Consider the following 15,983-nt stretch of genomic DNA (forward strand, 5'->3'; position numbering starts at 1 on the left):
GCTCTATATAGCACTAAAAAAGGTTCTTCTATTGTTACAAGTTTGACATCGTAATGATAGAAGAACGTTTTTTGGTGCTATAGGGCACCATGGTAAAAACAGTTCTATGTAGAACCATATATAACACATTCTCCATCAATTTGAAGGACTATTTCACCATGCAAAGAACCGGTTAAGCATGAAGTGGTTCTAGATAGGACATATGGTTCTAAATAGAACCAATGTCTTTGCTAAAAAACCCTTGAAGAACCATCTTTTTTAAGTGTACTGCTCATACTGCTAAAACTGCTCATGTCTACCTTTGAATTTCTGGAAAAATATGTAATACGTAACGAGATATTCACCTGAAATGCTACTGACAAGAATCTCCCTACCTGATGAAAACAGCAGTTGATATGACTATAAGAGCGAAATGTGTTGTTTTATGTTAATCATATTTATGTGTTTTTTGATGTTCATGTGTTTTACTATGACTAATGTCAAAGCAGCCATCTGTATCTCATCTGTAAATCTGATTCTAAGTCAGAAAATAGAGAATGTGACATCACTTCTATGGATTTGTAGCTGTGCGCTCTTGTCACATTTTTTAAGGTGAGTTCACTGAAAGTCCAAAGGGTGAAAAGGTGTGGCAGGTGTGTAGTGTGCAGATGGAGCTGCTTTAATTGGCACACCTATAGGCCGAGCAGTCATAAGGAAGTGTGCAGACACCAAACCGTCAAGCTTATTTATTCTGTTACAAGACCGAATATAACTGCCGTGGATTAGAACAATCAGACAAAGCAGAATGGACAAGTGGAAACTAAGAATTTGTGGAATTGGAGTTCTGCTTTCAGGTGACTTTATATTATATTACTATTAGCATTCTTATTAAAATTGTTAGGTCTTTTGTGTATATTTTACATAGACATTGTGTAATTTTATTAAAAAAATGATGACAGAAGTGGGTGTTACAGTAATTCTCTCACGATATAAATGATATTTATCCATATTCTGATGGTTCTTTCAGGATTTTTTTATCGGTTCAGCTTATAATACAGTATGCACAGTATATATGTGTTGAGTCAAATGCTTAATAATTATGATTTATAAAGCCATCTATCAATATCAGTTTTGTATCTACATTGTTCATTCTAATGTTTTTCTAACCATTCTACATGTTTTCGAGTGGGTTATCTAGTAAAGAGAGGAAGTGGCAGAATAGGCCAAACCGCCCATTCACTTATGAGTTTCACAGACTTGATTTTAATGAAATAATAAGTAAATAATGAATAATGTTAATGGTAAGTATTTTTACTTCACAAACTTTACAGTTTCAATGTAATAACGATGTAAATGAATAAATGGAAAGCTATTTTTTCAAGAGATTTAAAGGAACAATTTAGCCTATGTCCAACTTTGTGTTCATTAGGTATGAATTAAATGGGAAATCCACCAAATGTTCAGAATTTCTGCATAATTCAACGGTTAAGATATAAGAATGGTCAGAGTGGTTTAAGATGAAATGGCACCTTGTAGAGAAACTTGCCAACTCTTTTCAATAGTGGTAAGAGAAACCAGGGGTTGTGATGTCTACAGCACAAATGTAGCTATTTTATTTACTATCTAAAGCAACCAGTGAACCCACATGTGGCTTCTGAGTATTAAAATGTAATGTAAATAATGGTGAAATAGTGCTAAATCTGAAAAAAAAAATCATTGGGTCTTTTGCCATATAACACCCTGCATGTCTTTTTCTAAAATAAATGATTTAAAAACTGATTTATCTCAAAACTATTATAGAAACTATGTCTCCATTACATGTAAGAACATTCTGTGAGTTAACTTTTAGCGAGTTAATTATACTGTGTGGTGGAATTCCCCACTAAATGTGAAAGTATTGACTGTGAACTTTCCATTTTGTGCACTGGATACTGGTGGGATGTTCTATACGTTATTTGGAGAGGGAGATGTTGAAACTAATAAGAAATACTAGTCTATATCCCATCTCATCAGTTCAATGCTTATAGATCTGTAGTTTTTTGACCGTTTTTTAACCTTTTTTAAGAAAATCAATATATAGTGCATTGTGTGGACTTCTGAGTATGACACTGTAAAAATGCCTGCTGTGTGGTTTGTTTTGTCTGCAGTGCTTTCTTCTTCCTTTGGCTTGGATGTTACTATTTCACAGTCCACATATGAAGTTGTGAGAGGTGAGGGGGTCAACATCACATGTCGTTTTCAACCTAAAAACCAAGTGAATCGTCTTATTGTCATCACGTGGACTGCCGAACCTGATGGGTCATTTGATGATGAAGGGGTAAGTGAGACAACACTGTGACGGTTCTTATTAATCCACAGAGACCACGGCATGCAGTGAAAAACAATTTTGTCCTATTTTGAAGGCTTTCCTCTTTTTTGTTGCATACCAGAAAATGTTCCTTGCAAATGACAAAACTACATTTCTTCCCTTTCCAATACAGATTTCTTTTGGGACCTTTTACTCTGACGATGGCCATGTAGACATTAATCAAATGTATGAGGGCAAAGCCCAGATTACAAGTGATGTAGATGCAAGAATCTCACAACTAATACTGAAACAAGTCACTGTGCGAGAGAACAGACGCATCAAATGTCGAGTTCAGATTCCTGGCGATGATGTGGGACAAACTTCAGCCACAACTTCGCTTGTGGTCCTGGGTGAGAATATATTAATTAATGTCAGTGTAACTGCTCACACTTGTATCAGCGTCTGGTTTAAGCTTTTATTATTGCATCATCTGTGAAGTGTGGAGAGAACACTTCTGACCTCCTAGTGATTCGGTTTCAAATAGATGCATAATAATCTCTGAATACACAGAATGTACAAATGTCACTGTAAGAACTATTTACACAGCTTCATACAGAACAACAACCCAACACAGTATTAGCCAGTGCTAGTTGCCAATACTTGAAAAAGATGGCTCTTGAAGGTTTCTTTATTGCATGATTAAAGGGTACTTTGCATCATTAAAGTTTCTTCAGACTGATGGAAAATGTGTTTTATATGTTTCTTCTGTATGGGTTCTTCTATTGTTATAGGCTTGACATCATAACAATAGAAGAACCATATGCTGCTATATATAACCCCTTTCAAAAACAAAAATCTACAGCATATTCCTCATCATTCTGAAGAACTATTTAATGATGCAAAGAACCCTTTAATCATGCAAAGGTGTTCATGATTCTATATAGAACCATTATCTTTACTAAAGAACACTTGAGGAATCGTCTTTTTTAAGAGTGTTAAATATTTTTAAATTTTTCGACATAATTTAATAGTTGAGATGTAAACAAAGTTCTTCAGAGTGGTTGGATGTGAGATGCACTATAGAGAAGATTTAGGATTCAGAATTCTTTACAATGGTGGTGATAGGAATCAGAGGTCACAATCTCTATTACAGCATAATAGCCATTTTATTTGCTTCAGATACCCTCAGCTTTTAAAAATTACATTGTAAACGAAAACCTTATTTCAAAATGACTGTAAAACAATGTCTCAGATATCAGGAAACATATCTGTAGCATTTCATGTTCAACTTTCTGTGAGGGAGCATTTAGAGGCATTAAACGCTTTAGACGTCTGGTTCCTATCACCACCACTATGAACAATTCTGACTGGGAAAGTTTCTCTAGAATGGACCATTTGACATGAAACTACTCTGAATGACTTTTACATTTTAGTTTAATTTTGTGGAAATAATAAAAAATGAGGTGAATTCCCCTTTAACTACTGCTCTTCAAGTCGAAAAAACTACCAATACAATAAAATACAATGTATCTATGAACAAAACAAAGAGCAGAAAGAAGCTTTAAACCTGTATCCAGCAACATGCTGGAAGTGTTTAACAGTAATTAACATGTTTACAGTAGATTATAACTTTTTTCACCTTTTATTGTCTTTAAATTATACAGTGAAGTATAATGTAGGAGTATGTAGATGATGACAACAGTACACCAAGGTTTTTATGAATGAAAATAGCCTGAGAATTCATTTTGGCAAGAAAGGACTGCATACTTTATTGAATATTACTATAATTGAATATGAATGATTCTTACATTCCAAAATCATGCTTTTTTACACCTTTAATACCTAATGTAGTACAGTGTTCTCTGCTTCTGTTTGACAGTTGCACCGTCAGATCCTGTGTGTAAGATTAAAGGCACTGCAGAGTATGGGTATAACATCAGCCTGACCTGCGCCTCTGATGAGGGCTCTCCAGCTCCCACCTATCAGTGGCAGAGCTACGATGTCAGAAACGTCCTGAGATCTTTTCCACCTAAAACCACTGAGAGTATGTGTGTGTTCTTGGGTCTTTTACTTATTGCTTACTTTTTATTCACCACAACTGTGATCTATTCTACAACTGAAAGATGTTAATTTTCTCAACTGTCTCCAACAGACGATGGAGTCCTTTCTCTGTTCAACGTGTCTAGTGACACATCAGGTTACTACATATGCACAGCGACCAATAAGATTCGTTCTGCCACCTGCAACCTCACTTTGGCAGTCATGCCTTGTGAGTATTCATTTTTCACTTTTACAGCAGTGTCCAGATCAATCGGAGTTTGATTTTTACATGGAAAAGAGGGTTAACTTTTACTGAGTCTGACCACAGCCATCTACTCGATCTCTGCAGCCACCATGAAAATTAGTGCTACAGCAGGCATCATTGGAGGGTGCATTGCTGGAATTGCAGTTCTTGTGCTGATCATTTATTGCTGCTGCAGAAAAAAGGAGAACCCAGAGGAGTTTGCAATGGGGTAAGCACCCACCACAAAGACCCCTTACACATGGAAACCCATGACTTCCACCTACACTGTATGTCCACAATTTTGTAGGCACTTGCTCATCAAATGTTTCTATTGAAATCAAAGGTATTAATAGGGAGTTTGTTCCTCAGCCTCTAGTTTTCTGAGAAGGCTTTACACTAGATGTTGGAACATTGTTGTGAAGATTTGAATGAATTCAGCCATAAGAGCATTATTGAGGTCAGATATTGATGTTGGATGATTAGTTCTGGATCATAAACTCCACTCCAACTCACCTCAAAGGTATTGGATGGAGCTCTGTCACTACAGAAAACCCAGTTCCACCGCTCCAAATCCCAGTGCTGGGGGCTTTATACACTTTTAGCCAATGCTTGGGCAAAGTGACCTTAGGCTCATGTGCTCCATCCCAATCTCTTGGCAATGGTTTTCAATGGAGATTAAATCAGCTGTGCATTAAACTGAACATCTGAGTCAGCAGTTAGGCTACTGCACCTTAAAGTAGCTGAATTCATGGAGTAGAAGGGCTGTGTGGATGCTTTTAGACATACAGTGCACCTTTCAAGAGTCTTGGAAGTATGAATGTTTTTTCTCTTTTTTTATTTAGGCCTCCAGTGATAGAATACCATGACACATCAGAGAAAGAGGAAAAAGAAGAAGACCCTTTGGACCTGAGGAGGGCTAGCATTGAAGGGGGCATTGACCAGAGAGAGAAGTATGAACTGAAAGCTGAAAAAACCTCTAACTTGCACAGCTCTGAGGACGGCGTTCGGAATTCAAATCACCACTTTAACATCGACGATGATCAGGAAAGAACTGCTGACCGTCGAGAAGATGATCACCACGAGAGAGATGAGCATCGCAGAGATAACTACAACAGAGGGCGCTATGACGATCAGCAAGATCACTATGACGACCGCAGAGATAACAGAGATCGCAATGATGATCGCTATAACGACCGCAGGGATCGTTTTGACGACCGTCAAGATCACTATGATGATCAAAGGGATCGTTACGATGATCGCTATGATGACCGCAGAGATCGTTATGACGACCGCCAGGACCGCTATGAAGACCGCAGATATCATCATAATGACCGCCAAGATCACTATGATGACCGCAGAGATCGTTACGATGACCACCAGGGTCATTATGACGACCACAGAGATCGCTACGATGACCGGCATGATCGCTATGATGACCGCAGAGATCGTTATGATGACCGCCAGGGTCGTTATGACGACCACAGAGATCGTTATGATGACCGCCAAGATCGCTATGATGACCACAGAGATCGTCATCGAGGATAACCATTAGGATTTTGATTGGTGTGGTGATTGTGATCAATACAGCAGTCTCAGAACCACAGAAAGTGATGTGGAGACGTATAATGGGTAATTATGGTGGCCATAGCGCTAAGCATTTGATTCACTGAGGAAGCTAGCAGTTACATTTTGTTCTGTATATAAAAAATTTATGTATTATGATTTATGATGACATGGAATATTTGTTTGCAGTAAATTTAAGGGGATCTCTACTATTCAAATCAAAGCCACAATCAGTAAACTAGTTTTGATCAGATTCATTTTCCCACTGATTCAGGTAGCTCCTTTCATATATAGAAGCTAAAATACAAATACTGTATTCTGCAGTACACTACACTCAGTGCTTATATAAATGCATAATTTAATAGTAAACCCAAAATCAGAATGGACACTTTTTAACCTTGTCAGTTCATGTCCCTAGTAATATTAAGCACAATTTATCATATGATATCATTTAAAATTTCAAAATGTATAGTGACTTCTAAAACTTTTGATTTTCAATGACATCACTGTGCACCAGTGGGCGGGAAAAAACCTATAACCAATAAGTGTAGGGAGCGTGGTGGAAAACACCACCTCACCCTCTCACCACCCCACCTACCATTCATGGAAACGCTCAGCTAGCTCAGAGACATTGGCCTTTATTCATCAAAGTTGTGTACCGAATAGTGGACACTTGACAACATTTAACAACATACAAACTCTACATTTGATTCATGAATGTTTCATATGACAAGAAGTTTGAGCGCAAATGATGAAACAGCATCAGTGCGTGAAATCAAGCGCATTCCTACCAGCACCATATTTACATATCATTTACATGAAGCACGTGCTAATTCATGGAAATATTCCCATAGGGAACCAATAGGACAGCATTAAGTGGCTTGTGAGCCAGAGGCTGTGCTTGTAGGCAGAGTTTACTTTAGTTTACTGACTTTTTAGTGTTAAAATTATGATGACTGAAAAGAATAAAATGTTTTGTATTGTTTATTTTTTGGGTAGTGTCAGCAGTATAAAATAAAAGCAGTGTAATGTCTTTTGAATGAATCATGGAATAGTTGCAGCATTCGTTTATATCACTGTGCATGTAAAATAAATACATACACTTCTGTACTGGCCTGCCATGTGCACAAACGTTAGTATCATAGTTATTTTCGATTTTCATTTTCATTATTGTTATAGATTAATGATAGTTCGGATCAGTTAATCACAAATCAAACTTTTTTCAGGTTATTAAACTAGTACACCCACATCTATACTCACTCCAATCAGATGTGAGTTTAATCACTGGGATACACCAAAGATGAAACTGATGAATAACAAAACTGTTGGTGAAATTTGTGTGCGCTCATTTTACATTCAGATCTGACGGCACACAACTTAGATGAATAAGGGTCACTGAGCTTCCCTCAGAAATATGTCATGACAAGAAAGAAAAATGTGCTGTGATTTCTGATTCCCATTGACTGTAAAGCTGGATCTGGGCTCAGTTTTATGTGCTTCAGCTTCTGTTGATGAAGATTCAGCGCTGTGGCTGTCATTTTGTTGCTCTGACGATTTTGTTAAATTTGCTTTTTTGTATTGGAGTGCACTCTTAAAAGAGAGGGATCTTCAAAGGTTCTTTAGTAAAAGAAACTGTTCTACTTAGAACCACTAGTGTTCCATATAGAACCATTTCATGCTTAATGGTTCTGTGCATGGTGAAATTCTCTGATTGATGGAGAATCTGTTGTATAGGGTTCTATATAGAACCGAAAAGGGTTCTGCTATTGTTATGATGTCAAGCTCATAACAATAGAAGAAGCCTTTTTAGTGCCTTATAGAACCATTTTCCAAAAGGTATACCACACATTCTTCATCAATCTGAAGAACCTTTTCACCATGCATAGAACCATTTAAGTATAAATTGATTCTGTACAGAACTTCCCTTTACTAAAGAACCCAAGAAGAACCAATTTCTAAGAGTATACTTTTATTTTAACAGGTGCCTAATTGCAGATGGACGCTGATTTACACCAGTGTTTTAAATATTTAAATTCTGACACAGTTTAATTCTTCTATTCAACCACATCTTTTGACCTCATGACTTTTAATAAGTGCAAATATGAGAATAAATGATCAATAAAGGCGTTTTCTAATGAACTTCCTGCGTTTGGCTTCCAGTTTCATTACTGTTATTATTGTATTGTTGAAACAGAACTGTGGTGAAAACTGCCAAACCTGTCAGAAATCACACACTAACCTGTTTGTGGAGTATGTAACTCTCATATACACACTTATTTCCATCTAATGAATCTTTTATATGAAACAGAATCACTGAAGATACAAAATAAAAGAGTGTTTAAGGTGTAGCACGTTAAGATTAGCAACTTTCAAATTAGTAAAAATTCAATAAACAGCTTTGTAATGAAATGTAAAGCCCCGGTTGGAGGATTAAAAACTGAATTTTTAAAAAATCAAAGCAAGATTGGAGTATGGTTCTGATGGACGGGTCTAAGTTGGAGGAGGGGGGGAGTGAATACCATGTTGCGGTAGCCTACTTTTTTATTTCACTCAATTCACTGTAAGAAAAAAGGATATTACCACAAACTGTTTAAATCCGAGCCGATGCTCTCTGGCTGTCGTTTTCTTTGGTCATTTGCTTCACGTCTATGAGACAGGAAGGTCCGAGGTCTCTAAGTCCTCCCCTGTTTGGAGGTGGTACACTCCAGTCTGCTGCTCTCGCTGCCTCGGTCGTGAACGGAGAATGAGGACAGAAACGGACCGAGACAAGACGGCGGATGAGCTACCAGTGAATTCACGTTAATTTGCTTTTCTTCGGACAATGAGGGTTTTGTCGAGCCACTGGATTCCCTTCATACTTGTTTCACGTGAGTTTTCACTCTGTTTCCAGAAGCAGGTTGAGTGTTAGAGGGTTAGAAGAAGTGAGCAACAGGTTGATCCCCTTCAGCTTTTATTTTTAGGCCACCTAGCTGTGAGTTTAGAGCAGCTATAGCTCCTGACCTCTCATTCTCACTGATGGGACTGTTCACAGGAGCACATTCATTCTGTTTTTCTCTTATTCTGTATTGTGTATCTTTGTAAGAACAGGTCTGGAAGTGTTCAGTTTTGTTCACTGGGAATAACTGTGTAAAATGGAGTGCTCTTTTTTACAGCTTTTCTTAGCACTGTTTCTCTATGTTGTTGCTGTAGCTTCATTAGGCAACTTCTTAATCAAACAATTGCTGTCCTTCAGCAGCTTGTGCACTGTAAACCTGTTGCCTCTAAAAAAGTTACTTAACAGGTTCATGCTTAAATAACTGTATATCTGAGTTATAGTCACTTATTTACTAAGTTACTAATTTTCCAACATCCACACTTCCTCACCGAGTAAGGTTACCTCAGACAACCCTATCATTTTAAATAGTTTGAAATCAACTGCCAGTACTCTAGCTAGCTACTTCATTGAGCTCTGCTCACTCTTGAATGAGTCAGGTTAACTTTCATTAGCTTAGCTAGGTAAATCTCTCATTTAATTACCCCATATAACGTCGCTTTGCTCAATAAAATTGTTTAAACTTATTACCTTAACCAAAACAGCATCATGGTAAGAATAACAAAACCATGTAAAATGCATCCAAACCTAACATTTAGCATGAGAATATGCTATAACACTAAAATAGCATCATTATGTGAAGAGAACGAATGAAAGTTTTGAAAAATAATAGTTAATAAAGCAAAACCAACAAAACTAACTAACAACAGACTCTCAGTCTGTAGAACTTATCCAAATTAATTGCTCTTTACTAGCTTTACTTAAGTTAATTATGTGTTATACAACAAATAATAAGGATTACTAGATTTGCATTGGTAAGTTTAACAAATGAGTGGTTGTTCTATTTTAAAGTGGTGCAACTTTCAACACCATGCATTCTCATATTGACTCAAAACTGAATGTGGCTGAGTGGGAGAGGTTTGTGGGAGGCAGTGGCTCAGTTTGGGACTGCTGGAATGAAGCTGATTTGTATCAGCTTTACAGAAGAGACATGCAGTGTATGATTTAATGTTTTCTGATGTTGCAACTGCCTGTTGGTAAATAAAACTCCTTCCATTGGTTTCACACTGATGCAAGATCTCCATGGTGTGGTCGGGTGCGGTCAGTGGAATTAAATTTGACCTAATTTGTTGATCTGAATGAGATAGGGAGTTTGTTATGTCAGACAAAGTGATATCTCTGCTTCTTTACTGTAACGCTTTTATATAATAACTATGTTGTTCCACAAGAACATTTTTTTAATTTGATTGCTGAACATGCACCACTTTCTAGTTCTTCGCATTAACAAGTTCACAGAAGTTATGCGCTCCCACTCCCCCCCTGTTAGAAAGGGATTCCTGTAACGGTTCTGTTTAAATCTCTCCAACCTAATTGGGTGTTCACGGCTGACTGGGCCAATGTGTTTATCGTATTGGTGGGACTTAAACGCCCCCCTCCTGCACTGGGGTCTTATTGGGTGGGGGTTCTCCTAGGGCCAAACAATGAGTCAGACTGGGAACAAAAGAACAAAAGGAGGGACTCATAGAATGGAGCTCATATCAGCAGTCAGCTTCGTCCTGACTGCTGTATGGTACTGGAGTTTTGACTAGTTACTCCTCCTGTAGTGATAACAGGTCTCCAGCTGTTTTTTACAGGCTCACCAACGGAAGCATGATTCCAAAACTGTGCATATAGTGCTGAAACTCATCATTTAAAAAGATTCTATACACAGTTCATCACATCTTATCGCAACCCTAGATCAGCATCTGAGGTCTGATACTAATGCTCTTCCATGGACGTGTGTATTTTTACAAATAAAGGTTTCTAAATGGTTCTTGGCTTGGATGTACAGTTCTAAGAAAAAAACACACATTGCAAGGTTCTTTAGGGAATCAAAATTGGTTCCTCTATAGCCTCACTCCAAATATCATAGTTTTTCCATAGAATTATCAAAATATATGCATGATTAGCTCATTAAGATGTAAACAAAGTCATGCAGAGTGGTTTATTGTGAAATGCTTGGTTCTAGAAAAACTTACTCAGTCAGAAATGTTCACAAGGTAATAGAGACAAGACATCTGAAGGGTTTAATGCCTCTAAAAGCTATCTCACTGAAAGTTATCACATTAAATGTTTAAGGTGAAAAATGTGTTTTGATCTAAGTCAAATATAAACTATATAACATATATAATGTATAACATATATTGACATAAGTAAAAATCCATTCATCCATAAGTTAAATCCATTCATGGCAGAGAGGTACATACAAGGCACTGTAAGGCAAAGTAGTACTTAAGAAAATTATTTTTTCAGATTTATCCTTATTTTACCATTATCAGCATTATATATAAAACTCAAAAGGCACATGTAAGTTAACTGGTGGTTTTGAATAGTAAATAAAATGGGTATATTTGTGCTGTAGACCTTGCGAGCCCTGGTTCCTATCACTACTATTGTAAAGAATATCGGACTCTTTAATACATGATTTCACTTCAGACCACTCTGAGTGACTGATTACAGAGTTGAATTTATGATGAAATTTTGCAAAATTAGTGGATTTCTCCTGTAAGAGTGTAAGTTACATGCTAGAGAAAGTAAACAGCATGTTAGAGTTGTCTTCTTTTTAATATATTTTTTAGATAAGGATAAAAGGTCAAACTCAAAGGGCCTAACGCACAGAATCAAGTTTATACCACCGATTGCTTAGTGCCAACTGAAGTGTGACTCCATATTCTCCAGAGTGCTGTCTGCTCCCAGTCCTCCTGTGATTTCCTCAGCACCGTGAGACAGACCATGACCTCTCTCTAAAATGACAACCCCCTACCTCTCCACACCCTCCACACAGCCTGGAATTTAACTTCTTACTCAGACACCGTCACTCATACTCATGCATACACACCCAGCAGATCCACCTCTCTGTGCACTTTTGATTTCGTCCAGCTTGCTGCTCAGTAATCTCCCACATGCAGCTGGACAAACATGCTCTTTCATTGTCAGGCACACACACACACGGTGGATGACTGAACCCAGATGTTTTTAGGGTTTTGTGTTTTCAGGTCATCGCATCTCTATCTTGCCCCCTGATCTTTAGCTGATAGTAGTTCTTTTTGGCTCGGAGAGAGGAGCTGTTTCTGCGCTAAGAGGGAGGTGAGCTTGATATAGTCAAGGCACATCTTGACACATTATGCTTTTAATAATTTCATGATGAGTAAACCAAAAGAAAGAGGTAGATCTGATGCAGGTTATCTATGTTGGGCTTTATCAGCAAAAAATGCTGGATCAGATATAGGAACAAACCTGATCCAATGCTTTAACAAATATATCCTGAATTAAAACTCTCCCACATTGTGTAATGTGATCCTGTTAGCTGCGTATTTTCTTTTTCAACATCTAACATGCCATCCTGTAACAAAAATAAACCCAAAAAATCACAACCCCTAGAATTTAAGTGCCTTCAGAAAAAAATACAGTCATTTGAGCATGGCTTTGTCAATAACATAAGCCCCACCCTCCTTCCTGCCCACTTTACTCTGAAAAAATGCACCACATACCCAGTGTTGATCACTATGATAACAGTGATTTGCCTGTAAGACAGTAAATAAGAGATGAGAGAGCTAAGAAGAGAGGGCTATAATACAGTTTTAAGTTTCGGTGTCTTACTTCAAATTTGATTTTTTAAAATATGTATTGAAATGTATAATCATCTTACGTGATGGACTTCAATGAAGAATATCTTTTTTAAGGCTGAGTAGTTAGAAGTTTTAGATCAGTATCAGTCGATACTCAAGGTTTCTGTAACATGTCCGAACCAGGCAACCAGCCCACCTCTTCCCACAGCCTCAAACACTCCTTTGGCATTGCTAACCCAGCGCTCCACCGTGCCCGAGTACTAACAGCTGGATTTTGTTTTCCTGCTCATCACCACAGCTATATATACTCACCACTCACTCAATCCTTGCGCAGTATTGCACCTATCCATGTCTAGTCTAGTCTGTATTATCGTCTGTGTTAATGATGTTTGTTTGCCTTCCTCATTGTGTTTATTTAGTTCATATTACCTTTTTTTAGTGTTTAGCATTAGCATTCCTGGCTGTTTTCTTGCTCTTCTTTGTTTACTTCCTGGTCTGTGTTTTTATAGCTTTTTGGTTTTCTGTTGTTTGTTTTGGTTTTAGTTTGGTTTTGATTCCTGTGTTCAGTCTGCTCTGCTGTGTTTCTCTCTGTATTTGTCAATAAACTGCTGAAGTGTTCCTCCTTTTCAGTCGTGCATTCTCCTTTACGGTTTCATTATTGATATTATGAAAGTGTTTTTTTATAGTGTTGTTGTGCCAACTCTAAATGAAATGGTCCAAAGTTAACATTCTAATGAACAATGCATCTTTTTACTATAATAGTATGTTTGTTACGACAGTGATCGTTTTCTTTTACACTTAGATGTAGATGCATAGGATACATACAGTGGCCCCAAAAAGTATTTAAACATTTGTGCCACTCTTAAAAATGTATTATGTTGTGTTAGGAAACAGAAAGTGGCATTTATTTGAAACAGACTATTCTAAGAATGTTGTTTTCTTTTTGGCAAAGTATTATTTCAAAATGCACCTGGTATGTTTCAGATTGTTGTCATTTGAGCAGTTTGCAGACTTCTACAGAAGTCTCTTCTGAGTTCATGATCCCATCAATGAACACAAGCTCAGTGACATCATTGTAAGAAAAACAGACCCAGACTTTCCACCTCCGTGCTTTACAGCAGTCTTAGTACTGTCTGGTTGGAATTCTTCTCCAGGCTTTCTCCACACACAGAGTCTACCATCAGTTTGATGTTGTGCTAAAAGTGTTTTTCTCTGAAATATAATTTAAACATTTTGTGAAGTAACCTGAAGAACCTTATTACAATTTACCAACTGTGAAATGGTCAGTGTCCAGATAGTTCTTGTGGTCATTGTAGATCCATCCAAATGTTTTTACATTTGCATAGTCTTTTGTATATTGTGCAGGTGTAAATGTATCTGCAAGCGCCTGCATATTCTTCCATATTGGAATATTTCCAGTAGCCATTCTCCTGTTTGATCGTGGGTCATGTGTTGTGGTAACTCGATGGTTTTTGCCACTCCACTGAATTAGACCTGAATTCCATGAATAAAGTCTGCTATCGTATCCAACTCCTGTCTCCATTTCTTTTTTTCTCAGTGTTGAGCTGCGAAGGTGTTCAGGTGACGGTGAAGGATGAGAGGAAGTTTGCCATGCTGTTCTCCTCCGTAGTCCTGCCGTGCCAGTACACCACCCACTCCACCCAGATCCCAGTGGTGCAGTGGTGGTATAAGTCTTACTGTACAGACCGCACCCGCGACTCCTTCACCTTCCCTGAGAGACTGGGGGTCCAAGGCTCTGAGCTGGGAAACACAGCCCATCTGGACTGCTCCGACAACAGTCGTACCGTCCGTATTGTGGCCTCTGGACAGGGAGCCTCTTTGACCCTTGCAGAGCACTATAAAGGCAGAGATATCTCCATTATCAACAGTAATGTATCCTAATGCTATTATCTTAATAACTCTCACAGCAAGGCTAGAGTCTAGAACTGCTCTTACATGTGACTGTAGACTCAAACCGGTCAGTTTGCTTATACCAGTACAGAAAGCTAGTATATAACACTAAGAGAGGTCTGTCTACCTTGGTTTCATTTGAATAAGCTTAAAGCACCAGTAGTGTTGACAGCACTACTGGAATGAGGACACTAGAGTGACTAAACTTTAAAAGAGGATTGGCCTGGTCACTTATTAACCAGTGATATCATCTGCGTAGTTTCAGCTACAGAGTAAAAGGTAAGCCAGCCAACGTAAGGTCTTCTTTCATTCATATTCTAAAGAAGGTCAGGGGCTGTGCTCTAGATATTTTTATTTATTTTGGCACACCGTCATCATAAGTACTTTTTAATTACGTTAGCCAACACTAGAATATGTGGTAATATTCAATTATAAGTGTACCGTGATGTGAATAATTGAATAATTATTGAATAATAGTGCTTATATGAATAATTCTACTGAACTGGTTCAAAGTCAGAAGAGTTCAAAGCACTTTTTGGTATTTTTAACCAACTCAGACTTCAGACTAAAATCCTTTTGCTTTGAGTGACTCTTTACCTTGATTATGTTTAGTTTATTAACAACAAATGACAAATGATTTAACATTACATTTTGTCACTTCTAAAACAATCATAGCAAACTGTTTTGGTTATGACAATTTTATTTTATTTAGTTTTTGAAAAAAAGAAATTAGTTAACGCCACCTTGGATGGAATAGCGCTGCGGTGGAGAAAAAGAGTGGCTTTTGTTCCAGGGCAGGAAAGCGCTTCTGTACAGCTGTAGTTTTGCTCCTCATCTGTATTTTTCAACAACAGTCTCAGTAGCTCAGTGTCAGCAGGAATCACATCCAAGGCTAACGCATCTAAGGAGCTCGCGTGTGAAGTTAGGTCTTCTCAAAGTCTTTTGATTGGCTGGTTGAGCTGTAGTTAAATGTCCTCTAAATCCAGACATGCGCTGTGTGATTTTACAAATCTTGTTCTTAGTGAGTCTGTACATTTGAACATACCATCATGTACAGATAAAGCCTACGATTTATATACTAAAACTGTATGAAAATGCATTTTGAAATTTGAACAATTTCAAATAAAGCTGTTTAATTCAATATGACATGGCGCACAAAGGGTACTGAGCAAAGAGAAACTGAGCAGGTCTGCTAACACTGAGCACTGAAGCTAAAAGCAGGTAGGACAATACAGTCCCTCTACAGTCTGTTTTACCAAAAAAAATCACTGTATTAACATTTATACCTCGTAGTAGGGTTTGTAACGTCATGAGTTTATT

The 15,983-nt window shown here is 37.7% G+C and overlaps 2 protein-coding genes across 4 annotated transcripts in view; both read left to right on the top strand.

Moving 5' to 3' along the window:
* Positions 1-646: 646 nt before the first annotated feature.
* On the top strand, positions 647-8,252 carry gpa33b (glycoprotein A33 (transmembrane), paralog b). The gene is made up of 7 exons (XM_036581633.1): positions 647-833; positions 2,127-2,296; positions 2,460-2,676; positions 4,146-4,310; positions 4,419-4,535; positions 4,656-4,779; positions 5,393-8,252. The coding sequence occupies exons 1-7, from the start codon at positions 785-787 to the stop codon at positions 6,093-6,095; spliced, it is 1,545 nt and encodes a 514-aa protein (XP_036437526.1). The 5' UTR covers positions 647-784; the 3' UTR covers positions 6,096-8,252.
* A 508-nt stretch (positions 8,253-8,760) lies between these two features.
* Positions 8,761-15,983, top strand: part of ildr2 (immunoglobulin-like domain containing receptor 2) — a 29,639-nt gene continuing 22,416 nt past the window's right edge. For 2 of the 3 annotated variants that reach the window (XM_036581761.1, XM_036581848.1), the window contains exons 1-2: positions 8,761-8,980; positions 14,311-14,640. In XM_036581761.1, coding sequence (XP_036437654.1) covers positions 8,935-8,980; positions 14,311-14,640 — 376 coding nt within the window. In that variant the 5' untranslated portion in view covers positions 8,761-8,934. The remainder of the gene's footprint in view (positions 8,981-14,310; positions 14,641-15,983) is intronic. The other variant, XM_036581931.1, reaches the window with a different exon arrangement.

Source organism: Colossoma macropomum, unplaced genomic scaffold, assembly GCF_904425465.1.
Source record: "Colossoma macropomum unplaced genomic scaffold, Colossoma_macropomum, whole genome shotgun sequence".
NCBI classification, from domain to species: Eukaryota; Metazoa; Chordata; class Actinopteri; order Characiformes; family Serrasalmidae; genus Colossoma; species Colossoma macropomum.

Excerpts from the sequence above, each read along its gene's own strand:
- gpa33b (XM_036581633.1), top strand. The coding sequence starts at position 785 with ATGGACAAGTGGAAACTAAGAATTTGTGGAATTGGAGTTCTGCTTTCA. Across the intron at positions 4,311-4,418 it reads TCCACCTAAAACCACTGAGA|ACGATGGAGTCCTTTCTCTG; the intron begins GTATGTGTGTGT and ends TGTCTCCAACAG. Across the intron at positions 4,780-5,392 it reads CCAGAGGAGTTTGCAATGGG|GCCTCCAGTGATAGAATACC; the intron begins GTAAGCACCCAC and ends TTTTTTATTTAG.